Below are 26,289 nucleotides of genomic sequence, written 5' to 3'. Positions count from 1 at the left end.
ATACTGGTCTGGAAATGGTGAAACCACTGTTGGCGAGCCTCTCCACAAAAATGTGGTTTAATATCAACAGCCAGAGTGTGAAGCTGGAGCAAGAGGGAAGATAAGATTTCATGCAAATCCAAATCCATAAATACTTGAAAGCAGATTATTAGTAGCAGATTGTCTCAAGTCTAATATTCTCTACTTATTTGTTTATGAGCTGAGATGAATATTTTCTGCTTCTCATCCTTACAAGTTTGTGCTGTGAGAAACACTGTGGCATTTATAACGTGGTATCTTATAATTCTGTTGCATGACTCTGGGATTTACTGGTTCATTTTTATTCACTTGATTTATGAAAGCAACTGAAACTCCTGCTAATTTTACTGCAAGCACTTGTTTAGTGCTAAGGACATAAGTGTCATGCTGGGTACAGGTTTTCCTTGAAATTCCTCCCTGGTAAGAGCTGGAACTTTCAGTCCTCTGTTTCCTTTTAGCTGCTGCTTGTTATGAACAAGTGGCAGTTAAAATAAAAGGAAAAAAAAAAAAAAAAGAGAAAATAGGATCTTATTCATTTTTGCCTGTGAAATCAATAGGACTGTCTGGATTGATTTTTGTAGCTCTACTAAAGAGACATTTTTCTTAAGTGATACAATCTTAATTCTTTTTATAGTTGCATAAAAAATATTTTAAACATTTATGTTAACTTTGCTGTTAATGTGCGACAGGAAATTGCCTGTAAAATACATTTTCCAAAAGCATTAAGTCTGATAAAAGTTTTACCTTGTAGATTCCACAGGTATCTCTAGATTTATTTTAAATCATGTGTGTTTTTAGATGCAGATTCCTACATGTAAATGTAAAATTAAATTATTCAAAGATAAAATAAACAGAGGTTTTTTTCCTTGTGAGGGAGCATTATAGATAAAACCTTAAAAAAAAAAATCTGTATTTTGCTAAAGGAGATAATCAAGCTTTAAAATTCTGGGTTTTTCTAGATGTTAGAATAAAAATTGCACATCATGGCTTTAAGTATGCAGAGAGTGCAGAAAGGTAATTAAAGTGATGCTGCAGAGGTGTTTGTGCACCTGAGGAATGTTTTCCATCACTCCCTCAGCTGCTCTAACACATCTCTGCTTTCAGCACAGGGAGATCTGGGCAGATTTATGGCCATCTTTGGACAAGAGTTGAACCACCCAGTTTCTAAGCAATTCTTAAACAGATCTTTCAGGTGGGACTGAATACAGTTTTTAATACTCTGGTAGCCAAGAAATAATTTTTTGATGGCAAAATTTGGTTCTGTTGAAATTTTCTTCCAGCCTTCTAAGAGGGTGAGGACACAGGAATTACCAGCTGCAGCATCCATACCAGCCCTTCTAGAGGCAAAATCCTGTTAAAAAGCAGCAAAAACCTGTGAAGGATGGATGCTTTGCTGAGATGTGATGCTGAGCTGAGGTTGCCATCTCTCCTGTCTTTAGCAGTGTCCAGGAGCAGGTGGCTGTGGGAGATTGCCTGGCTCAGTGAATTTTCAGGGATCACTTGCTGGACCCCAGAAATCTGGGAGTTTTGGGTTTTCTGTGCTTTCTGGCACTGACCCCCAGGAGAACACTGCTTCTGACCTGAGGCCTTGGAGAAGATTCCAAATTTGAGTGATGGAGTTAAAATCATGGGTGTGTAGTTAAATATAAGCTTGTGATTCCACATGTGAAGGGTTTGGAATTTGAGGTTTTTATAATATAGTGATAGGTATGGGACAAGATGGAGGGGTTTGGGTGGTGTCTCTTTCTGTCTTCTTCCTTCTTCTTCATGATTTCAGGCAGTAGTTTCTGGTTGGTCAGTCAGTGTCACACTAAGGGTCATGGCAATTTGGTTATTGTGTCAAAAGTATAAATAATATAGGTATTAATTCTCTGTTGGACTCTTTAGCTTTAAGAGACCTTGTAGCAGCTGGATCTGTCTCCATTGTGCTCACTTCCAGCAGGTGGCTAGAAATGTTGCAGAACTCTCTGTACTTTTGATAAGATTTAATAAACAACCAAGCTCTAACACCAGAAAATCTGTTTACTTAGTATATATTTTAACCCTGGCTCTGAGTGAAGACCAAAGAAACTCCAGAATTACCAGTAATCAAGTGGTGCAAAACACCCCCCACTGTTACAGTCACTCTCCTTGAACCACTGATTGTCAGGAGCCAGGACTTCCTCAGCCTCAGATTTGGGAAAAAAAGGAGTTAGAACACAAAATTGGTGAAGTTTTCATAAAGGGGGTGCAGGGAGGAAGGTTTGCTCTCTCCAGCCACTCTTCTCCCTCAGGTTTTTGTTCCAGTTCCATTGCTTGTTTTTTGAGGCAGTGATTTGATTCTCACCTAATTCTTGTCAGCACTTTTTGTGGTGTTGGTACAGGGTGTAAGAAATGTGGATTTTTGCAGTTAACTCCTGTATCAGGGATGAAACTTCACTACTTAAGGAGAGCCTGGTGCTGTGTATCTTGACTTACTTAAAACTTTTAATACTGCCTGAAGTGACATTGTCAGGGGAAGCCATGGTTTGAGAATGAGATTTACTCCCTGGTTTCACTGTCAATAAATGTGTGTCAGCTGAATGGTATTCTGATTTTTTCAGTGTTTTAACTAAAGGTCCAGATGATGCAATGGAGAAATGCCTTCAACACCAAGCTTGAGTTGGGGCTGGAAACCTGCTGAGAAAGAGAATGAGGAGTCAACATAATAACCTTGGCAAAGTGCAAATGATAATCTGAAAATATAGAATCTAATTCAGTCCAGACAATTAGAAAGCTCTGCCTTTGGCCAAGTGTAATTAACTGCATAAATACACATCAGTGACCTGCCATTGCAGGGGAGACAAGGAATTGTAGTGATGCTTCATAGATGAGCATGGCAAGAGTGCTGTGATTTACTGAACAGGCCTGCACTAAATCAGCTGTGGATCAGACATAAACTGCCCTGAAAAATATTCATTCCATGCTTTTCAGCCCCAGTGGGGCTGCACTGGTCAAGTAAGGTCATAGATTCAGAGAATATCCTGCGCTGGAAGGGACCCACCAGGATCATTGGTCCAGCTCCTGTCCCTGCACAGACACCCCAACAATCCCACCCTGAGCATCCCTGGCAGTGCTGCCCAAACCCTCCTGGAGCTCTGTGGGGCTGTGCCCATTCCCTGTGGAGCCTGGGCAGTGCCCAGCACCCTCTGGGGGAAGAATCTTTTCCTAAAATCCAAAATAAACCTCCCCAGACCCTGCTCCAGCCATTCCCTGGGTGCTGTCCCTGTCCCAGGCAGCAGAAATCAGTGTCTGTCCCTCCAAGATTTGATATGATGCTCAGTTTAAGCCCTGCATTGAGGAAAGATTTGAGTTACAGGGGGTGTAGATAAGAGTGATAACTAACATTAGACACCTTGGAAACATGACTTTCTGTGAAAGATGGGACAAAATGGAGCAGTTATTCTAAGGAAAGGTGAGTGAAGTGGAATGTAGCAGTTCTCAAGTACATGAGGATTCAGTGGGACAATTTGTTTTCTGTGCAGGAGTGGGCAGGAAGAGAAATAATGGACTTAATTTCCAACTCAGAAGATTGCAAATTGATACAGGAAAAACCTCTCTTGTAGTAAGACTGGGGAAGCATTAAAATGGATTTCCCAAGGAAGTCATGCAGTGGATGGTATTCATAGAACCACAGAATCACTCAAGATGGAAAAGACCTCTCAGATAATTGGGTCCAGCCATGAGCACAGCAGCACCACACTCAGCACTGCCCTGTGTCCCCAAGTGCCACTCCACACCTTTCCTGAACACTCCCAGGCATGGTGACTCCACCTGCACACTCTGTTCCAATGCTGGGCAGCCCTTTCTGTGAAAAACCTTTTCTGACACCTGATCTAAACCTCCCCTGGTGCAGCCTGGGGTCATTTCAGTGCCTTTAAAACCAGAGTAGATACCAGTTCTGCAGTGCTAGTGCCAGGAAGGACAGATAGGTGGAGCTGCTTCTGTTTTGGAGTGAGACAGCCCAAATATTTTTACACCCTTTCCATGCATATGGTGCCAGAATGATGATTTTTTTTTTTTTTTTTTTCTCATTGTCTTAATTTTGCTAAATTTCATTCCTTTCCCTTTCTGACCATCAGTGAGCAGTGGCAATCACAGCATCTCTTTGGAACAAAAACAGCTTTATGTATATCCTTGTTTTTTCCTCTCTCTTCTTACTTTTTACTTTAGCATTGAAGTTTGTCTCCCATTTTATCCCTAAATGCAGCAAGTGTCCTCTCTGCTACTTTGTGGTCAGCTTTAGTATGATTAATTTCATTAGCATAATAGTGGATTTTATGCATACTGTGCCATCTGTTTCCCTTCCACTTTATTCATATATCAAATGCCAGAATTGTTCTTGACTTCTTGAGTATCTTTCCTCTGTCCTTTTATTCCTGTGTCCTTTTATTTATTATGTCCCTTTATTTATTAGCCTTCAGCTGAATTTGAAGGCTGAAGTATTTCATTTCCAAGATCTCTATCACAGGCCCAAGAGAGAGTAGGAAAACTGATGGAGACCTTTGATGAGCAGAGGTACTCTGTCTCTAAGATCTTGAGTCCAGGGATCTTAGCTGTTACATTTTAATTACATTTATTATTGAGTTATATTAATCTGGGCTTTGGGAAAGGTTATGATTACAGACTGAGCAATTTCCTGAAAAGAAAAAAAAAACCCAGATGTGAACAAACACAAGGCATAATATTAAGATTTTTGTCATAGTGCAAGCAGAAAAGGTTATGATGCTTTTTTTGACCTTTCTCCCATTTCAGTTCTCAAGACATTTTTTCATTAAGAAGAAAAAGATTGTCAGATTCTGCTAGAATAAGAAAGCTGTAAGATTTTTATTAAGTGGTGGGATTGAGATCAAGGCCTGGGTCAAGAATAAACAACCACACTGTCTTCACACAGAGATTGATAATCAGAAATAATGAAATAAATTTAAATAAATTTAACTAAATATTGTGGGTTGTTTGCCTTTTTCTGGGAGGTTTCTCTGCTATCTCTGGAAGGGTGATTCTTTGTGTTAAACAGAAGGAAGGAATGTGCTCCTCTGGAGTGTGTGCATGTGTAGTTTTCCTTTTCATTATTTTTAGAGACTGCATAATTTCAGGTCAGCACTGAGATTTCTTATTCTCCTAACAAATCATTCCTTTCCACTTAGCCTGAAAGAGCCTAAATATTCTTGGTGAGGAAGTTGTGGCTTCCTCCTGAGCTGGTGCTCAAGTTTTGAGACTAATAAGCAACCTGATGCCTTCTTAAAAATCAGGGAATTCATCAGCTGGAGAGAGATCAGCAGCTCTTCTTGTGGCAAGAGGATTTTAAATGGGGACTTTATCTGTGAGTGCAAGCTGTGCCCCCAAGTCAGAGCAGAGCAAATTTGGGATTCATTACTCAGGCAGAGCATCATGTGCCTAATGAATAATGGCACCTTTTGGGCTTCAGTCCCTTCCCAGCCTCTGCTGGAGCTGCAAAGTTTATCAGAGATGTTGAAATAGCAGGGGGACAACAGCCTTCAGAGCCTCTGTGGCTGAACAGGAAATATTTGGGGTTTCCAGAAGTTAACAGGTGTGAAAACCTTTGCTTGTGCAATCACATATTAAAGTAAATCATTTTCCCCTTTATAACAGGTTGTATTGAAGAGAGCATAAATACTTAATGGCTTAAATTCGTTTTCTGGCCAAAAATATTTAACAGATGTAAGTGGGTTTCTATGGTAATTGTCTGAGGTTGTCTAACTTAATGTCCTTCCTGTGACTCCTGTTTCATTTAGAATCAAAGTGAATATTTAAGCCTCATGAACATATTACTTCCACCTGCATTTGTCTGTCTGGGGAAACATCAGGTTATTTAGATCTCAAGTTGCTTGCTGGTGACACATATGGGGAGTATTGAAGGTGTTCTGTGTGTGAATTGTGTTCATAAAACAACATCTGTCACTTAAAGGCAAATCCTGCCTCATTTACAGGCAAGGTTTGTTGTTTGCCCCTTGTTTTCATGTTATATTATGATTTTTTTTTTTTTTTGGCATGTAATTTAATTTTGTCTCACCTACTATATTGTCAACATTATTTAAAAAAAGTACTCACAACATTTTCTATGAAATCTGAATTCCCAAGAAAGCCTTTGGGGGAGAATAGACATATCAATGGTTATTCCAGTACTGACCAGCTTCTAATTCTTCTGGAAATCTGAATATATTAATAAAAGCAGTTTCTGCTTGTCTAACACTGCATGAAGTCTTTGGGTGCTGAACTGTATTAATTGGGTTGCTTAAGAATTGAACCTTTTCTCCTGATTTTATTTTAATTAATTTATATTCACAGTCGTGGGTGAAAATTTTTCAAATTATTAAAATCAACAATAATAAAAAATCTTGAATAAACAGAATGATATTAGAAAAGAGTGGGTGACACCCAGGAAATGTGAATCTTTCTAATTATTCTTGTGTGGCACAGAGATCTGTTTGTCTTCCTGAAAACAAACATGTCCTGCTATTCAGTGTAATCCCATCCTTAATTTCATATAAATACATCCAAAAAAGACACTTGTTCTTTTTAGACTCATCCTTCTTAATTGCTGATGTTTTCATGATATTTTTTAAGATGGCTTTTAAGCTTTAGAAATTTTTTTGTGAGCTAAAAGCAATTCCTTCACTAATTAATAACTTCAATAATTCTGTGGATGTGTTTGTGAGCACTGCCCCTCTGTTGCAGACTTGTGTGATCACTGGGATGAGTGCAGTGGGATTGTTCTTCCAAGATTCTCTTGAAGTTGTGGATTAACTTTCAGCAATTCAGTATAAATCAAAATACTTTTGTTTTCTGGTGATGGTGTTTTCCTTTTTCAGAAACAATCTGACCAACCAGATTTAATAACAATTTACTTAGCAGTTCTTATCAAAAATGCAGATTCTTGGTTTGCACAGTAAAGTGCAGAGATTTGAGGAATCTCATAATTCCATAAATTTCAGAGTGCTGATAATTTTATTTATCTGAAATGTATGCACTGACCAGTCTCTCCTCTTCCTTGTATCATATAGAACTGATCAAACCTTTTATAAAAGGTTTTCCACAGGATGTGTTTCTTATATTTTCCTTCCAGTTCTGTGTTAAAAGCAATCTAAAAAAACCTGAAATACCCAACAACCTTTGTTAGGCATTGCTTTTCTATATCCCACTCCCACACCTACCTCTAAAGCCTCTTCCCACCTTTCCAACAGTTTGTCAACACAACAAATCACATTTATTTGGCCTAAGATTTATTGCAAACCCAGTTCACTTAACAAAGGCCTTCAAACTAAAAAATAGGCATTGAAATACTAAATGGTTTATTTAATAAATAATAATAACTAAGTGTAATTTGCAAGACTGACACTTATTTTTCAGTTTGTAGGAAACTCCTTTTAGTTAACACTCTGTTATCAAATCTTGTGTGTCCAGGAAAGGTTTGGCTGTTTATTTTTTAATGAGAAAACTTGAGGCAAAAAGTAATAGGAGAAGGTAAATAATTAGAACAAAAGAGCAACTGCAGCTTGCAGTTCAGTCCTGCTGGAATTTTTTAGTGGAGTGTTTCAGCAGATAGAAATAAAGTCTGAATGCATTGTCCTGCATTAAAAGTAAGGTTCATTTGCTCCTTCTGCCATTGTTTTATTTTAAATGTCAGGAGTCCCAAAGAGAATTGCTTTGAAGAGGTCCAATATTTACATATTGAGTGGAAAAGGTGCAAGATCATAATTTTTGATAGCTAAATTCTAAACAGCATCTAAGTGCTGAAGTGATACAAGCAAAACTGTATTATCATGTTTATTAAATTGCTTGAGCAGCTTGGTCTTGGTTTTAAATTCACAATAATTGGCCATAGTGGCTTTGCACAAGTTTAACTCGATCAGTTGGTGAATAAAACAATTTATTTGAGCCAAGTGGAAATCTGGTGTTGTGGCTGCTGGTGGAGCAGGACCAGCATCTGCAAGTCATCCACTGCTGTTCATGATGGGCCAGGGCTGCTGCCTAAAAAAGATCCCTCTTGGGGCTGCAGAGCAAACAAAAAAAAAACCCTGTTCTTGTGGGAGAGGAGATGCAGTGGCAGCTCTGGCAGGGAATCTTTGCAGTGCAGTTTTGTAGCAATTAAATAAGTAACTTTTTATGTCTCTCTTATCCTGGTGGCACCTCCAAAACTTCATACATTGCCATTGAAGAAAGTGTTGGTTTCAATTACTCATCATTCTGTCATCCTGGTGGATAATCCCCATAAATAACAAATTACAGAATTTGGTAGATAAATCTTAGAGAAGGTTTTTTTCAGTGATGTAGAATTATCTTCTAAATTAACAACAAACTCTCTTCTGTTAACTCACTGCAGAACATTCCTGACTTAATCTTTTACTCTATAGAAATGTAATTCCCCTTAAAATTATAAGGGAATATTTTCTCTAAGGACTCAGAACTGTGTTCTTCATACAAAAAAAAAAAAAAAAAAAAAAAAAGAATAAAAATCAGGTATTTTCTTCCTTCCTAGATAATAATATTCATATAGTTTACAGCAAATATCAAAAACGAGAATTTATCTAGAAACAGTGCAGGAGATGCATTAATATTTAAATTAAACTTTAATCAATTAACGCGGTTAATAAAAAGAGGTTCATTATATCTAAGATAAAAGAACACAAACAATACCCAACCCAAGTATAAACATGCTCCTTGAAGCAGCAGTAGAAGCAGTACTTAGCCTAATGTGCTTTCAAGTGGCAGAGTGGAAGAATTTTTATGTTTAGTTTGACTAAATGCTTGTTCTTTTAATCCTTTTTTTCTGCTTTGACTGTGGTACTTAACAAACATTTCCAATAATAGATACTAATCTTAATTTTACTTCTCCCAGTCTCTGGAGTCTCCTAGGTTATACTATGGATGGTATTTTTGCCAGCTGTTACACATTCCCTGTGGTAACTGCCTAAAACTCCTCACATTGTACATTCAGCTGGATTTATTTGCAGAATTTTGGACTTTCTGTGAGTCAATCCTTGCGATTTTTTTTTTTTTTTTTTTGCTACTTAGAGATGTACAGATTTCTACTGACTTTATGCATTGCTCTGAAGGCAAAGAAATTAAATTGCATCCCCAAAGACTTAATGTTGGGTGGTTTTCAACATTTCTAAGTAGCATTTGTGAAGAACAGCCGTTCTTTGCTTGAGCAGTTTTTAGTGGGAAAGGAAATTTGTGTTACAGGGCTTTGTGTTCTCTAACAGTTGTGTTGGAGAATTTTGGCATTTTTTTCAAGGCTTTCCTTTTAATAATTAAAGAAAACAGTTTGGACGTGCTTGTTAAGAAGCTGACTGAAAAGATCTGCTCTTTTTCTTTTTTAATTTTTAGCAGTAATAGCCTACTGAGATAATTGTTGTTAAAATGTAGTATGGAATTATGTGCTGTTAAGGATGACATCTCTGTTAAATAGCTTATTCTTACAAATACAGCCTGAAGTCCATATATTTAGCGTTAATTAATGCATTTGGGTTTTAGTAAAAAGCTTATTTTGTGTCTCTTTGCTTTAGTCAGAATGAGCTGAAAACCAATTTAATGTCACTTAGTGTTTCAGACACACCAACTTCTCTTTGGCACCTGCTGTTCTATTCTGCCAATTGCCACTTAGTGCAGGGGATATATATCAGATTCTTTTCTTTTACATTTCTAAGGCTTTTCTTGGCTGTCACTGCCAGTTGAGGTTATCACCCTTCCAATTTTGTGATTTTGTTGTTTCCCTCACCACAGGGTTAAGTTTAATCCAGAGTTTCTGGTATTGTGCTGCTATTCAGAAAATTGATGCTGATGATGGCAATGGCAAGAGACAGTGGGTTAGGAAGGAGTATTTAATTTGGAGCAGGAGGAGAAAACAGCCTGGACTTTGCCATGGGGGAGAAAAACAAAATCCAGGGATCAGGAAGGGAGACAAATGCCTGGTTCTGGGTCATCAGGAAGGTTTAGGTGCCATATGCAGTGGCAGAATTACGTGTATTACTCATGGTTCTGTTGAAACAAACACAGGAGAAAAAAAAAAGGTGATGTCTCCTCAACTAGATCTGTCTGTGGAGTGTGTGGGACAGAAGTGGCTGTTAGTTCTGTGTGGGATGATGTTGCTGCTCTCTGTTCTTCTGACAAAAAAATCTAGAACAGCAGGAGGAGGACAGAGATGGATCAGTTCCTGGAGAAGCCTGGGAGAAAGCCAGTGCTTACTTTGAGCTTGACCAAAGGAGGTTTCTGGAAATGTTCTCTTTTGCCATGTCTGGAATTGTGTCTCTGAACAGCAGGCTGTTTGAATTAGCATCTGTACTGCCTTGGCAGGTCCCCAGTGATGGAATTCCAAAATAAATGTGCATCCAAAGGAGTGTGGCCAGCAGGTCATGGGAGGTGATTGTCCCCCTTTACTCTGCTCTTGTGAGACCCCATTTGCAGTGCTGGGTACATTTCAGGTGCCCTTAATAAACAAAGGGCATGGAACTGTTGGAACAAACCCAGAGGAGGTCAGGAAGTTGAGAAGGGGACCAGAGAACCTCCCTTGTGAAGACAGGCTGAGAGGATTTGGGCTGGAGAGGAGAAGATTGGGTGGAGACAGCACCTTCCAGTATCCAAGGGGCTACAGGGAAGCCAGAGTGGGATTCTTCATCAGATTCTGTGGTGGTAGGACAAGAAGTAATGGGTTAGACTGAAAAAGGTGAGATTTAGGTTAGCTATTGGGAAGAAATTCTTCCCTGAGAGATCTTGGCACAGGGTGCCCAGAGAAGCTGCCCCTGGCAGTGTCCAGGGCCACGTTGGATGGAGCTTGGAACACCCTGGGATGGTGGAAGGTGTCCCTGCCCATGGCAGGGGGTGGAACCAAATGGTCTTTAAGGTCCCTTTCACCCCAAACCATTCCATGATTCTATGATCCATGTTTGTGTGCCAGCTCAGCACCATACCCTTGTAATTTCTGAAATTGCTGTACTGGAAAGTGATGTGAGACCCCCCAAGCCTATGTGGATGAGGTGGTTGATTTCCAATGGCAGATACACCCTGTGTATGACCATCAAAAGATAGCTTTGAATCTCATGTTAGCTGTATAGTAATGACTTGGAAGATCAGTCAGTTAGTATTAAAATATATTTAAAAAACAAACAAAAAGATCTAAGGAACCTTTCCACAGACTCCATCAAATCTCTCACACCAGTTGTAATAACACAATTCTGTTCTTTTTCTGGTGATGTTTCTTTTTTAAGATAGGTTGGTTTTTTTTCCTGTGTTGCTGTGCAAAAGGTACACAATAGAGAGAAACAGAGGAAATACAGTCTCTGCCTTCTAACTGTAGATGAAATAGAGGCTTTGCCTTCTCTACAATGATATGGGGACTACAGAGGAGGTCAGAAATTGGCTGGACTTCTGGACTTCAATAGCAGGGGTGGAAGATTGATGGCCACCAGTTGCAAGGGAATTCTGCAGGGCTTGGGGTCAGGCTGACCTGGTTTAATGTCTTGTCATTGGTCTGGGCAGTGGGGGCAAATGCACCCTCGATGAATTCCCAGACAACACCAATCTGGGAGGAATGTCAGTATGCTCAAGGAGGAGGTCTGGATGAGGAGTGTCTCAGCAGGTGGGAAATGGGCTGGCAGAACCAAGGGAGCTCAGCAGAAGCCAGTGCAGAGTCCTGCAGGGGATGGAGTCACTGGGGGTGTGATGTGGTGTGTGATGTCAGAGTCCTGCTGGACAATTCAGACCGTGGAACTGGAGAGTCACATCCACATGGAGCTGTTCTGGTGGGTTTAACATAAGAATAATATAGAGGGAAGGGAAGCAAGAGTTCCCCTCTAAGCCACATCTGCAGTACTGAGTCCTTTTTGGGGCTCATGAGTAAACCAGACACTGCAGTACTGGAACAAATCCTTTTCCTACTCTGAAGGTGGCCCTGTTTAGTTGAGGAGCTGGGCTAGAGATTCCAGAGGTTCCTTCCAGCCTCAGTGGAGTTAAGATGTCTGTAATGGGCCACATGAGGAGTAGCTGAAGTCCCTGGGCTTGTTCAGCTGGAGACTCATTGGGGTCTGCAGCTCCTCCCCAGGGACAGATCCAATCTCTGCTCTGGGACAGTGACAGCACCAAGGGAATGGGTGGAGCTGGGTCAGGGGAGGTTTATTTTGGATATCAGGGAAAGGTTCTTCCCCCAGAGGTGCTGGCACTGCCCAGGCTCCCCAGGGAATGGGCACAGCCCCGAGGCTGCCACAGCTCCAGGAGGGTTTGGACTCCAGGGATGCTCAGGGTGGGATTGTTGGGGTGTCTGTGCAGGGACAGGAGCTGCACTGGATGATCCTTGTGAGTCCCTCCCAGCTCAGGATATTCTCTGATTCTGTGCTAATTTTGGAATTTTAAGTTGGCGATGGAGATTTTATACAGTGTGTGAAATGTGCAAAATAAACAACCTAAATAAAGCACCCTTCAGGGAATACTCTCTTCTGCCTTCCTGAGTGAGGATTCATAGGTGCTCTGGATTTGCAGTCTCACCAGGATATTCTTTGCTGTTCATAACATAAGCCTGAGTGCAATGGAACAGCATGAAGAAGTTAATTTCATTATTATTCTTACTATTCAAAATAGACCCCCCAGAAAATTAAGTAGTATCCATTCTGGGGGAGTTTTGATTTAATCTGTATATATATAGAATGGAAGATTGCTTGCTTCTGTTTTCTGCCTTCTTTATGGGCAAGGTTTTCATTAAAAAAAGATATATTAGTTGTTACAGAGAAACCAGAGCACTAACTCACCACATATGTCTGAAATATTTTACTTCCTTCACTTACAGTACTTTACATTGACTGAAAGAGAAACTCCTGGGAATCGTTTGCCTTTGGTATTTAGTGATGTATGAGATTGTTTTTAGTGCTGTTTAGGGCAGTTCACAAACAATAACATTACCCTGAGGAAGCAACTCCTGGTGGTTCCATCAGTGTCTCTCTTTTGGCTGCTGGAAGCCTGGGGAGATCAGCTGCCTGTGAGAAGCTTGAATATTGTTCTACCTGCCTTTGTAGTTGCCTGCTATCTTATTTTGGTACCCAGTCAAGGATTATTTAAATCCTTTTGTGTTATTTCTCCTCGTACAATATCTGAGTCATTGGAGAAAAAACCTAAAGAAAGAGAATATTGAAGTTTCTATTGCAGATGTGGTATCTAGTAAGGTAGGAAATAAAACTTGCAGGTGTTTTATTCCCTCAGTGTAACTTTAGAATGGTTGGAGTTGGAAGGGATGAAATCATCCAGTTTCACCCCTGCTAATGGGCAGGGACACCTCCCACTATCCCAGATTTCTCCAAGCCCCCTCCAGCCTGGCCTTGGATACTTCAAGGGATGGAGAGTCCCAAACCCCAGAACTGGTTACAAAAAGCTGTAGAACCTCACTAAAGCAATTGCTATCTCACATTTCCTTTTTCTTCTTTTTTCCCCCTAGCCAGTACAACATGCTGCCTGCTCTGTGGTTGAGTTCCTTTGATAACTACATCTTAAGTACTGCTGCTTTTAAGACTGCTAACAGATTTTTAAACCAACAACAAGTGTCAAGAAAATACTGCATTAAATATCAGCTAAGAATTTCCCTTTGTCAGGCATGTGCTGTTTACAGTGCCAAGGCTCCTGCTCTCCTGCAGATCCAATAAAACAGCACAAGTACAATGGATCCAGGGATTTCACAGGAGTTTTTCTGTTACTCTAGTGTGGTGTGCCCTCATGTGGTTAAATGCAATAACTTCCTTGAGTCAGTCTGACACCCTTTGGATTTATTCTACTAAAGAACTGGGAGAAATAAAAGCTGTTGGTGGAATTAGAGGCACTGTGACACCAAGGAGATTTTTGTAATTTTTTTTGTTTTACAGCTCTCAAGTGATTTGGTGCTTTTGAGATGAGTATAAATACACTTGCATTTGGTTCTAATTCAGCTACAGATGTGTGTGTTTATATTGTCTTGTTTTGGGGTTTTTTGGTTTTTTTTTTGAGATTTTGAGGATCCACTTAATAATATTTCGGCCAAGGTGGCTTCGTTTCTGGTTGATTAATACTGATAACTGAGTATGGAAATGAAAACTTGCTTGTTGATTTTCTCCCATATAATACCAACAATCTTTTATTTTTTATGCCCTTTTAGTACCATGAGACTTAATTTTATTATAATAGATAACTATTGACTGCATATCTCACAATTTGCATGTGATGTGTTTGTAAGTTTGACTACTAGTGCTGTACTCAGTTTTGGAAGGAATTAGAGTTATTAGAGTTATGAGGTGTTATTATGAGGTGTTGCTTTATACTTTTTGGTTTGTACTTTTTACTTTATCATTTATGTAGATTGTGGGCAGCTTTTTGGGGGGCTTCATATCCTGACAGCAACCTGCAGATGATGGTGACTTTTCTTCTACATCCAAAAGTAGTGCAACAAAGTTTTGCCCAAAATTAAAAATTGGCAAAACTACAGAAAAACACACACTTATGGCATCAGTGACATTTACTGTTTTAATTAACAAGGAAAATAACAGATGTCAGCAGGGGCTTGCAGTAGTAATAACTTATTAACTGTGAGAAATTAACTAAAGTTATTGAATGCACAAAATTACTTTATCCTCAATTACTGCTCAGTGGTTGCCAAGATCATTTAACACAGCACTGGAAGTTGACATTTCTGGCTGCTTTGAGGTCACTGCATTTAAGGTGTGTTTACTGATTACCAGGTACATTCCAGCTTTCTTATTTTTTTTTACCTGGGATAAGATAAACTTCATGTTTTACTCTTTAAGGGAATGTTTTGTGCCTTGTGGTCTGATAAACCACTGCTGAGTTGCACAGAGATGATCATTTGGCAAAATAACTTTGCCTTTGGTGGTTTCAGCATTTTAAGTTCCCACACGGATACGTGATGTTGTCTCACTTGGACAGTGAGGAACAGAAGGAAGATAGTGGCAGGATCACAAGCAGAAAGGATTTGCCAAACGTTGCTCCAATTAAAATTCAATCTCTGCTATATAAAACCCAGAAGGATCCTTGATTTGGAAGACTCAAAGGTTTGGAGGTGCCAAGTCCTTTTAGGCACCCAGCTCTGGGAGTGTAATCCATAAACAGAAGTTACATGATTAGTTCTTCTTTTCAACACATGGAGAAGAGAAGAGAGAAGCTTAGGAGTGAGATTTAGAAGATGCTGTGGGAGAGATGTGAAAGGGAACTTTTTGAAATCCCATCCCTTCCCAGAATTTATGAGCCTGCATAGGGGAGCTTACATCACCTGGTTTGCTTGGACTTAGTTTGAAATCTTCCTTCAGGGGTAAAAAGTGGCTCATTCTTCTCATTTCAAGCCCAAGCATGCTGGTGTTGCAGCCCACCTTCCTGGAAAATATCCCAGATGTTAAAGTGGTCACCCCTGAAGGAGGAAGACCTGGTTCACTTCTCTGCTGAGCCTGAGGAACTTCAAACCCACATTTCTGACCCCCAAGGCAATGCTGTGCCCCCCAGTTCATGGTCTAGCCCCTAAGGTGGTCATCCTGCCAAAATGAGGCCACTGGGTGGGGAGGAATTTTTCTTCTTCTTTTCATCTTAGTAGGATCATGAACTTTTGCATAATGAAGAAAGAGATGAGAGAAAATGCATGTTTTACACATGCCATAAATATGAATTTTTGAAATGGTACAGCCTAACATGCTTTGGTGTAACATAAAAAAAAGAAATAATGGGAATCTGTGGATTCTGTGCTCTCTTTGGCTGTTGGACTTGGCTGGGATCGAGCCCTTTTGTGCAATTAGAAAACTCCCATTGAGAAGAACATCTTTAATTTTGACTTTAATCCTTTTCTTGCATTTAAAGGCATTGAACAGATTTTTAGGAGTCAGATTAAGCCAATGGTTTTGCTAAAGAATGTGTAGTTGCTCCAATTAAACACCTGCTTCAGCATTTCTCTCTTGGCAAAAGCTGGAATTGCCAAAATCCTAGCAAGCTACTGGAAACCTGTGTTCAGGAATGGGATTATTTAGTTCTTAAAAGTGAAGTTTTGTAATCCTGCCAGCACAGAGAGGGGATCTTGTAATGGATATTGCTGCTTGTGCTGCCAGTGGAGGAGGTTGTCAACTCCTGGAGTTACCAGTTGACAACTGGATAGTTTGGAGCTAACAGAATGTACAGGAGCAAGTGAATCCTTGGGAAACCTGAGGAATAGAAATCTTCTGTCTTCCATGAGTGGAATATTAACATAATCTCTTCTTCTTGTCTACCAGGTAACTCCTGGAATTCATATTTGGCTAAATAGCATCACAGTGCTTTAGTGCCAATTAACAGGAGAAATTTGTCACAAAAGGAGACTTTAATAATCTTTGTGTCTAATTTATTACAAATTAGAGTCAAATTGTATTGTGGGAGACATTTTATTAGCTTAATTTATATTGATTCTTGTTTCACTTATGGGAGAGTTGGTGAAAACATGCTGCAGGTTTTCATGGCTTCATTTTTCATGAAGATTTATAGGAGGAACATAACCATGATTCTTCATTTCATTGTGTTTTTCTATTCTTCTTTTTCATAACAACATGTTTTCTGAAAACATATTTCAGGCTTGTATGTCTGTTGTAGAAATTTTTGATAGTTTTTTTTTGGGAAGATTTGTGGGAGGAAAGTAAGTGTGGGGTGGTTTATTTATATTTTTATTCTTTTTGATAGCAAAACAGTCAGAAATTCCACTGAGAATTAATATTTGCTGAAGAACTTTAAAAGTGCCTTATATAATATTCATTCATGTTGGCCAGGATGTAAACCTCTTCCCATGGTGGGAGCACTGATAAGAAAAATATAAATTAGCAGCAAATGGTGTTGCTATCTCCAAATTACATCCTAAAGGTGCATCATGTGGGCAGAACAGAAACATGCAGATTTGTTCAGGAATCAGTGTTTGGCAGCAGAAATGTGAATTGGGGCTGCTCGCTGTCCTCAAGCTACACTGGGTTAAAATATAAAATATCCTGGCTCTAATCAGTGTTGCCTCAGTTATCTGGGTGCTTCCCAGCCAAAAGGGAGGTGTGGCACTGGCATTTTGTAGCACCCCAGCTAATAATTTATGCATTAGAGAGAGGATTCTGCTTATTTATGAATTCCTCTAACCCACAGGTGTTTGCAAACACTGAGGAGAGCTGGAAGGAGGACAAAAAACTGGGTTAAACCACTGGAATTCAGCTGGAGAGGCAAAGTTCTGTTCATCAGTGAGAATCCAAACATCCACATAGAATAGAGGGAGAATTTCTGTTCTGTGAATTAGGTAGACAGCTGGTGCTAATCGTGCAGAGATAATTACAAGAGTTAATTATGTAAGCTGTTATGATTTATAGGGTAAGGACAGTGGCAAATTACTCAAGTTGATAGGGAAAATTGAAGAACAGTTATTATCAAAAAATGGAGTTTTGTTATAGACTGAATCATGCTCAGCAGAACATCTGTGTTCACACATATTGGTGTAATAGGGAAAAAACCCTTATTTTTGTGTAGCATAAGAGAATAAGCACAAATATGGGAATAAACCCAGCAAGTTATCTGCTCCTCTGCACAAATATGGAAAAAAATCCAATTTAGCTGCTTTTCTCTTTTGTATGTGAATGAAAAGTAGCTGTTGAAAGCATTTTCTCCTGTTTTTAGCTCAGTAACACCTTGCAGTTGAAGTGGGATCAGCTAATGAGCTGCTGCTGAGAAGCCACATCATAACTTTGGTGTGCAGAGCCAGGAATTTGTAGGGCAGAATTCCATCTGTGTTTGCTCTGCTGCTGGATGGTCCAAGGGAAGGTCACAGACAGTGCTCAGGTCTGTTCTCTACCTCATTTGGAGCAGGGAATTAAATTAGATCTTCCCAAGGCCATGCTGGTGCTGTAACCCCCAACACAATCTGCTTCTCTCTCCAGGTATTTTGAAAGATCTCTTCTGCCTAAGGAAACAAAAAAAAAAAGAGGAAACCCAGCTATGAGACAGTTCAGAAAAAGAGGTTTTGTGTTTCCAGACAGTTGTAATGATTTTTTTTTTTTTTCCTTTGATGAAACAAGCTTCTTTTGGAAGCAGCAGGATTTTGAGTGCTGGAGAGGTGATGAGATGATGCAGTGGAGTGGAAGGGCAGCTGATATCCAGAAGAGAAAGGGCCCTTCCACTGAATTTCAGCTTTGCTCAGGTTACTGAGGGTTTCCAGCACCTTGGTGATCTATGAGTGCATGAGAAGAGAGGAATAACTCGTAGCTGTTCACATCCAAGAAATGCCACTGGGAAGAACAAATAATATTTACTTGAAAATACAAGAGGCACAGGGGAGAAGAGTGATTTTTTTTTTTTTTTTTTTTTTTTTTTCCCAAATAATAGTGATCCTTCAGAGAAACCCTTTTACATTGATTTCAGCTGTCACAACCAGAGCCAAGTATTTGTGTGAATGGTTTTCATAATGGTGTTTGCAGAGGTGTATTTGATTTGCCTGCTTTGGTTTATTTAAAAAAAAAAAAAAAAAAGGAAACATATAAATATTGTTCACCCTCAGAAAAAACTAACAGCCTCTATAATGGATATTTAAATTTTTAGAATCATAGAATCATCAGATTATTTGTGCTGGAAGAGACCTTTAAAGATCAGCTGGTCCAGTCCCCCTGCCATGTCCTCAAGCCTTTCTCCAAAGGGCTGCTCTCCATCCTTCCATCACCCAATCTTTGCTGAAAACACAACACCCAGGCATCTGTCCTGTGTGAGGGACCAGGGAGAAGCCACAAGGATTAACAGAATAATAAAAAAAAAAAAAGAAAAGATCTATCAATATTTGCCTCAAGAGTTGTCAATATATTCTTGTTTTTAACATGGTTATGGGAAATCTTGAATTTGAGCAGATACTGAGCAAAGAGAAAGCAAAGGAGGAGAATTCCAACTCTTAAACTTGTGGCCCACCCCTTTCAGAAATCTGTAGGGAGGACAGTTGAATTCAGAGAGGCAGGACTGTTCTTGTGTGAGCTGGAGCTGCTGACAGGGGATTCATTTGAAGAGTGTGATCCAGCTCTATCCCCTTTCACTTCTGGCTTTCCCTGCCCACACCTGACCTCTGCCATAGGGAAATCCATCTAATAGAATTTTCTGCTTTTAGCAAAGACATCCTCACCTGTTTTTGTGCTGCTGGAGCTGGGTAAGGAGGCCTTAATTCAGGATGGGGCTGAGCTATTAATTAGTGAAGTTCTGTTATTCCAGCAGAGATCTGTGCTAGGACTGTGTGAAGCTCCTTTAATAAAATAAGAGAGCAAGGTTCCCTAGTGTGATCAGAAAGCCAGGATCATTACAGGGCTGCCAAATGAGCTTATGGTAATTATCAAGTGATATATTTGATAATTGTACAGAATTTTGGGTGAATTCTGCATTAATTAGCAACAGAAGCTGATATAGACATTCTTTCCTTTGCACCACTTTAGGAGGGGTAAGATATTTTAGAAAAAACTGGTAGCTTTAAAACCCTGCTGGAAAACTGAGCTATTTTGATAAGATAAAAAGTTATTATTATTTTTTATTCATTTTTAAATGCAATTTATATAAACTCATAGGTTATTGGCTTTCCAAAAATGTGAAAAGAGCTAATATACCATGGATTTTTCTGTCACTGGTATCAGAAATCTTCCTTCCCCTTTGCCCTGTCCCAGTACAGCTGACTCTCTGGAACAGGAATTCTGATTTTGGAAGAGACTGCTGTTTTAGCCTTTTAACTGGTGATTTAATGTAATTTAAAGGAGCTGACACAAGGTGGGTAAAATGGCCATAATCCAGTTTTTATGAGTGGTTTTACTCCTGTGAGAGCTCTGTATTATCCAGAACCCAACCTGTTGGTGCAGAGGCTGGAATCCAGAATTGCCCTTTTCCAGGGGAATGTCCTAGCCCCACATGGAGAACAATTTCTCTCCTTGCTTTGTCTCAATGCTGTTGATCAGAGGGTGGTGACATGTTGCTTTTTTTTTGGATTTCATGCAAGTAGATCTTGTTTTAAAATTTAAAGCCTTAGCTTCAAATTTACAAATCATTGAGGTTCATTGGCAAACAAAGCCTCTAGCACTGTTTGTGATCTTGTGCTCTCTTGCTGGCACACTTCCATGATTATATTTGAGTCCCAGCTTTTGACATGATGGAAACTTATTTTTTTAATGGTGGAAATAAAATAAATAAAAAAAAAAAAAGAGCAGTGAAACATTTATAAAGGAATTGGGCTCAAACAGAATACACCAGTATTTCCTTTTGAAAAAGAGGGTTGATTTTGGGGGTGCTGTTTCCTACATGTGGGTTATGAGAAGTGGTAGAAAAAGTCTCCATCCTCTGTGGTAATTTGGATTTTCCTATGGACTGTGTTAGTTCTGGACTCAGCAGCTCAGAGCATTAGCAAAGATTTTCTGCCAGTGCTGGATCCTCTTCATCTCTAGGACCTGCACATGTTCATCTGCTCTCCTCAGACTGACTCAGAAGTTCTTAAGTAAGAAGATTTTGACCACTTTTAGACAATTTAAGTGATTTTTCTCTATTTCTGCATACTATGCAGCATTGGCTTAATATTCTTTTATTTCAAAAAGGCTGTAAAGAAAATATTATTAAATATTTTATTTTAATTTATAATTATTTCCACATTGGGAAGTTCTGAAAAGCTTTTCTTATAGTTTGGTGGTGGGTTAGAATTATTTGCATTTCTGTGGGTGTCCATAACTTGATGCTACTGACAATGATCAACTACAAAAGGATCTTCAGGAAATTTCATGAGGGATATTTGCAAGGGAAAGCTAATAAAGAATATAAATATATATTTATATAAATAGTGGGAAAAAAAAGCATATGATGAATGAATATTACAATCCAATAGTCAGGCAGACTCCTTCATGATAGAAGGCTCTGGAATACTTTTTTTCCCCCCAGTACATCCATGCATATGGTGTTTTCAAGCCCTGATTGTATATATAGATAGATATAGATAAAGATACAGATATAGATATAGGTACATATATATATTTTTCTATAGTCTGGAGTTTTTAGATGTGATTTGGAAAACAAAAAAAAACCACAAAAAACCTGACTGAAAGAGAAAAAAATTGTAGCACAAAGAGCATGGTAAGAAGCTTTTTAGTCAAAACTGTACCAAAGGCCTTGTCCCTCTTCTGATAACAGGGATGGGATGACAGTGAATTTTCATACTTGTTTTAGAACCTTGTAGTTTTTAGTGAAATGTCTTTATTACAGAGGCATTTCTTTTCTTACAGCAGATATGTGGCTTAGAGCACTGATACAGCACTGCAGGTTTGTATCCTGGTTAGGGAGAATTGCATCCCTGAGCATTATTGATTTGCTGCTGTTTTTTGGTGCATTTAACACCTGATAGTATCCAATTCAATGTTCCTTTTTCACAGAGCAGCAGCCTGGTACTGCTGGGGTGATGCAGGATTCCCTCTTTGCCCAGCACTCAGCTGTGGGATGTACACACTGTGCTGGTTTTAAGCTTTCTAATCAGTTTATTGACAGCTCAATAAAGAATTCCTCCAGGGGATTCTGCAAACATGGAGGCAGAGTTTCCTTCTGTTTAAACAGTGGTAGGATCATTTCACTGACTGCTGTGGTTTTATGACAAAATATTAGGAATACAGTGAAGCAGCACTAAGGTAAAGAATTTTAACCTGTATAATCTTTGCAGTGGGAGCTCTTCATACCTTTCACATCTGGGAAACAACATTTTTGTCACCACTTGCATGTCACTGCCAGTACATTATCTCAAGGGACAATTGCTTTTTGAATGGTTTCTGACCCTTGTGTGTTCAGGTTCCATTTTATCAACGTCTTCATTTTTTAAAAATGAAAACCAGCAACAAAAACAGTGCTTTGGCACCACAGCCCTGCCATGCCTGGCTCTTATCTTTCTCTTTTTGCTGCTTGGCTGTGATTTGCTTAGCCCAGACTGAGGAGAGCTTAAAAGGAAAACCTTCTTTTGGGGGACGTGCTGCTGCATTTTATACTTCCAATTTTATCTATCCAAAACATGTGGCCACTACATCCCATCCAGGGCACAGAAAATAGTGTGAGGGTTGAATTAGGTGTTCCTATGAACAGTGGGGGAATTGTTCAAACTGACAAAAACTTGTTTTTGCTGCCCAAAGGTAACAACACTTGTGAACACCAGCAATAAAGGACCATCTGGCAAGAAGAAAGGGCGCTCCAAGAAGGCTCATGTTTTGGCTGCCTCTGTGGAGCAGGCCACTCAAAACTTCTTGGAAAAAGGAGATCAAATTGCTAAAGAGAGCCAGGATCTCAAGGAGGAGTTGGTTGCTGCTGTAGAAGATGTTAGAAAACAAGGTATGTGGGAAAAAAATACTTGATGGGAGTGAAGCTTTGCCCAGTGTTAAAGCTTCTGTTCCACTTTCAGCCTGGTTTTTATTCTGCTGTGTGACAAAATGATGTGATTTTTTTTCACTTGGTTAAATCTGAGCAGTGGTTTAAAGCCTGTGGGTGCAAATGTAGAATTAGAATTGTGGTACATGTGTTTCTGAACAATCATCAACCAGAGAAAACAGCAATCTAGAAGTATTGTGGTTTCAAATATATTAAAAAATAATATTGAAGCCTGAAAAAACAGGTATAATAATAATAATAATACTAAGACAATTATTTTCTGGGTGTTGGTGATAAAATAAATGGACACTCACAATATCTGACAATTTTCTTTCAAAAGATAAACTGGCTATGAGGTGCTTTCAAATTTACCTGTGTGGTATGGGAAAAATATGTTTTCAGTATATGCCTGTGTTTCAAAATGTTTCAGTTTTATTGACTTTGATTGTAATTATCTTTATTGCAGCAGAATTAAGTACCTTTCAGGTTTGTTCCATTGTGCATCCTATAATCTAAAGATACCATCTGCCAGTATCATCAGCCCTGGATTTTAGAACAAGACTGAGAGATCTCCAACTGAGATTTCAAAAGGAGTCTAAAGGATTTGGGTGTAAAATACTGATTTTCAGTGAGTTACTCTCCCAGAATTCATGTTATGGGTTTTTTTTATCTTGTGAAAATTGGACTGAAGTGCTCATATGAGAAGGCAGGGTTAAATTTTGTGTACATAAGCAATGATTAGTGAATATTCCAGTCTCTTTTATCATGAGGGTATTTTTTCCTCCTCTCCACTCTGTATATTTGGTTTCACTGTTTTCATGTTCCTGTGTGGTTTGGGTTTTCTTAAATATTCAATTGTCAGTACATCAGAATAAGTTAAGTATCTGCTGAATGCTCTGTGTACAATGAAATTCCAATATTCAAGTGGGGTTTTATGGGTTTTGTTGATTATTTTTTCTGCTGGGTGTTTGTTGTTGTGATGGTGGGGTTTTGGTTGGGTGGTTTTGGTTTAGATTTTTGGTGCTGATGCCTGGCTGTTCTGGCATTAATTTTCATTTGTCAACTGCTTCAGTTTCCTGTTGCTTACATGACTTATTTTGTGTTATGTCAAGTTGCAGCTCGGCATCTTCAGTGGTGACATGAGTGCCCATGTTCTCTCTGAATTTACATTTTCCCTTTTGGGTTTGTGATGCTGACTCAGCTTTCTCCTTAGGAACCTTCTTCTGAGTTAGAGGCATCAACCTAAACTTGCACATCCATGGAATTTCTGATTTTTTTACATGACAGAAAGAATTCTCTTCTCTTAACCTATATTTAGAAAAGACCAACTGAAACAACAATGAAGAAGCAGAGAGGAGAAAAAAAGATCTTAAACAGAATTACACAGAATGACATCCATTTCTTGTCAACACTCCAGGCTGGGAAAAAAGCCTGTCAGAAAAGTGGAGCAGCTTTTTTTGGGGCCTGTTCAACACGATGCCATAATGAGGAGAGCAGGAGACACCACACACCATTATTAGCACCCACGAGCTGTGTAAAGGAGACCAGCCCTGGTGTGATGTGAAATGAAATGTTTAGCTTGGTGGCATCAAGAGCTGATTAATGAACTGAGGCTGTGTTTCCCTGGCTGATTTCCTGGCAGGGTTCCAGCTGGGATAATTACATTGTCAACCTAAAAATGTCTGTGGTACTTAGAGCTGGCTCTTGGTGTGCTCCTCATTTCCTGCCCTGCCTTGCTGGGTGCTGCTGTGTGCTACTGAAGGCAGCAGTTCACTCCAGGGACTCTTGCCTTCATTGATAGGTGTGGGACAAATGCTCTGGATCACTGCAGAATGCTTTGGAATGAGTGAGACTGTTCATGGTATTAAGATTCTTATTTCTTCTGTAGCATGGGAGGGTAAATTCTACTGGCTGTAGAAAATTTTGCTGATAAATGGGTTTGATTTATGAAACCCATCCTAAAAACACAAAGGGCAAAAGAGAAAAGATTTGATGGCTAAAGCTCATCCCTGTGTATCTCTGTATCCCATAATGATTCCATAATAGGAACAATTATACTTCAAAACCACTTGAGTTTATCCACCTTTTGGGCCATTAAATGCTGTGCTGTGTGGGTATTATTCTGATACTGTCAGTTGTGTAAAAGATCTCCCAGATGGGGGACAAAGAAGACCTGGGAAATGTGGAAATTTATCATTCATGTCTTTTTATATTAGAAAGAAGGGAAAGCAAACAGGGGTTGGAACCAGTTGATCTGTAAGGTCCCTTCCAGCCCAAACCATTCCATGATTCTGTGATCATAAAGAGTGAAGCTACAAACCCTGAGAAGTGCAGTGAAGTGGAGAACTCCTCACAGGAATAAAAAGCACAGTATATTCTATACTCACAGTATAAGTCTAAATGTAACTGGTCTTTTATTGATCAGTAGAGAAGAAGGAAATTCCCTGTGGAGGAGAAATTCAGGCCATGATTGACACAAAAATCTATCAAGAACTGCAGGTCCACCGGGCTCAGGTTTGATTAAATTTGTTAAGACACAGCTTGGGATGCTGCAGAAAGCAACACAAGGAAATAAGTTATATTCATGTAAATTTATGCTGTCTGGTAAATGGCTTTGGCAATGTCTGTCTGTAGGTGTGTGCTGGTGACTGCCTGATTTGAGTGTAATTTTCCTGGAAGTTTTCTGGCATATAGCTGAAACTTCCATTAGAAACATGATTTAATCCAGCTGCTGGTTGTTGTGTTTTAAATTTTCTTGCTTTTCAAGCATGGTAGATAAAATTTCACACCATAATATGAAATTCATACTTCAATCAAGGGACAGAAAATAGCTGTTGACATTTTTTGTGTTTGAAGACAGGATAGAGTTGAGCTAGACTTAATTTTTTGTTCATGCAGATTTATGGACATTGTTAAAAAAACTGTGACCTGTGTACTCTGTGACTATCTTGACATTGTAGATGAACATCTCTGAGACATGAAAGTGACTTTGACTTTCTTGGCAATTTTTGCTCTGTGACAGAACACACTAAAAAATGAGATTTTTAGTGCTTTTAATGGTTTTAACCATAAAGATTTGAAAATAATTTTAATGAAGTTTTAAAATGAAAGTGAAATCATATGAAAGATGGTTTCTAGAGAATCTAGAATCTTTTCTTCTAGAATCTATGTAAATTTTTTTTTAAGACAAAAAAACCCCCATTCTTTTCACGTAAACATATGTTCTCCCTGTGTTTATTTATAAACCTTTTCACTGAAGTATATGAGTACTTTTTTTTTTTTTTTTTGCTTATGGAAGTTAGTATGTGCTAGTTCTTGATAGAGGAAAAAGTGTTTGTGGACAGAAATGATGGGAAACAGGTTTTTTAGACAAATGAGAGTTTCTGTTCATCCTGAAAGGTGAAGTGGGGCATGTGAGCAGTCCTGCTTAATGGGAGAAAGGACCTGTGTGTACAATAAATATATTCTCCTTTTTCCAATAGTATTTGTGATGAGGAGCTCTGCAACTTGCTTTTTGTCTGGCTGGTGGCTCATGCCTGGCTGAAAGCTTTTAGCACAGAGATTTCCAGTATTCTATTCAGCAAGTCACCTGAGCCGTGGCCTGAAAACTCTTACATTGTTAATAAAAAATATTCCTTGTCTATTCTGAATTGCGTGTTACATATGGAAGTGACTTCAGTTGTTACCCATGTTTGCAATGCTCCTCCTGAGGAATTTGGCCCTCTAAATGCCATTCCATGCAAATATTCTAGTGTTGGCTCTTTCAGACTCTTTTCCATCCATTAATTTTCTTTAATCTTTCTGAGAATTGAGCTGCAGAAAGATGTTGAAATTCCTACTCTGAAATGATTTAAAAGACTTCTGATGAAAAGACAGATGTTG

At 39.1% G+C, this 26,289-nt stretch overlaps 1 protein-coding gene across 2 annotated transcripts in view; it reads left to right on the top strand.

Moving 5' to 3' along the window:
* The window catches only part of CTNNA2 (catenin alpha 2), a 446,082-nt gene that overhangs the window by 70,090 nt on the left and 349,703 nt on the right, over positions 1–26,289 (top strand). For both annotated transcript variants that reach the window (XM_056490098.1, XM_056490099.1), the window contains exon 3: positions 22,176–22,371. In XM_056490098.1, the coding sequence (XP_056346073.1) occupies positions 22,176–22,371 (196 nt within the window). The remainder of the gene's footprint in view (positions 1–22,175; positions 22,372–26,289) is intronic.

The sequence above is a fragment of the Oenanthe melanoleuca genome, chromosome 4 (assembly GCF_029582105.1).
Source record: "Oenanthe melanoleuca isolate GR-GAL-2019-014 chromosome 4, OMel1.0, whole genome shotgun sequence".
NCBI classification, from domain to species: domain Eukaryota; kingdom Metazoa; phylum Chordata; class Aves; order Passeriformes; family Muscicapidae; genus Oenanthe; species Oenanthe melanoleuca.
Note: the sequence above shows the minus strand (reverse complement) of the source record. Positions and strands in the feature narration are given on the sequence as shown.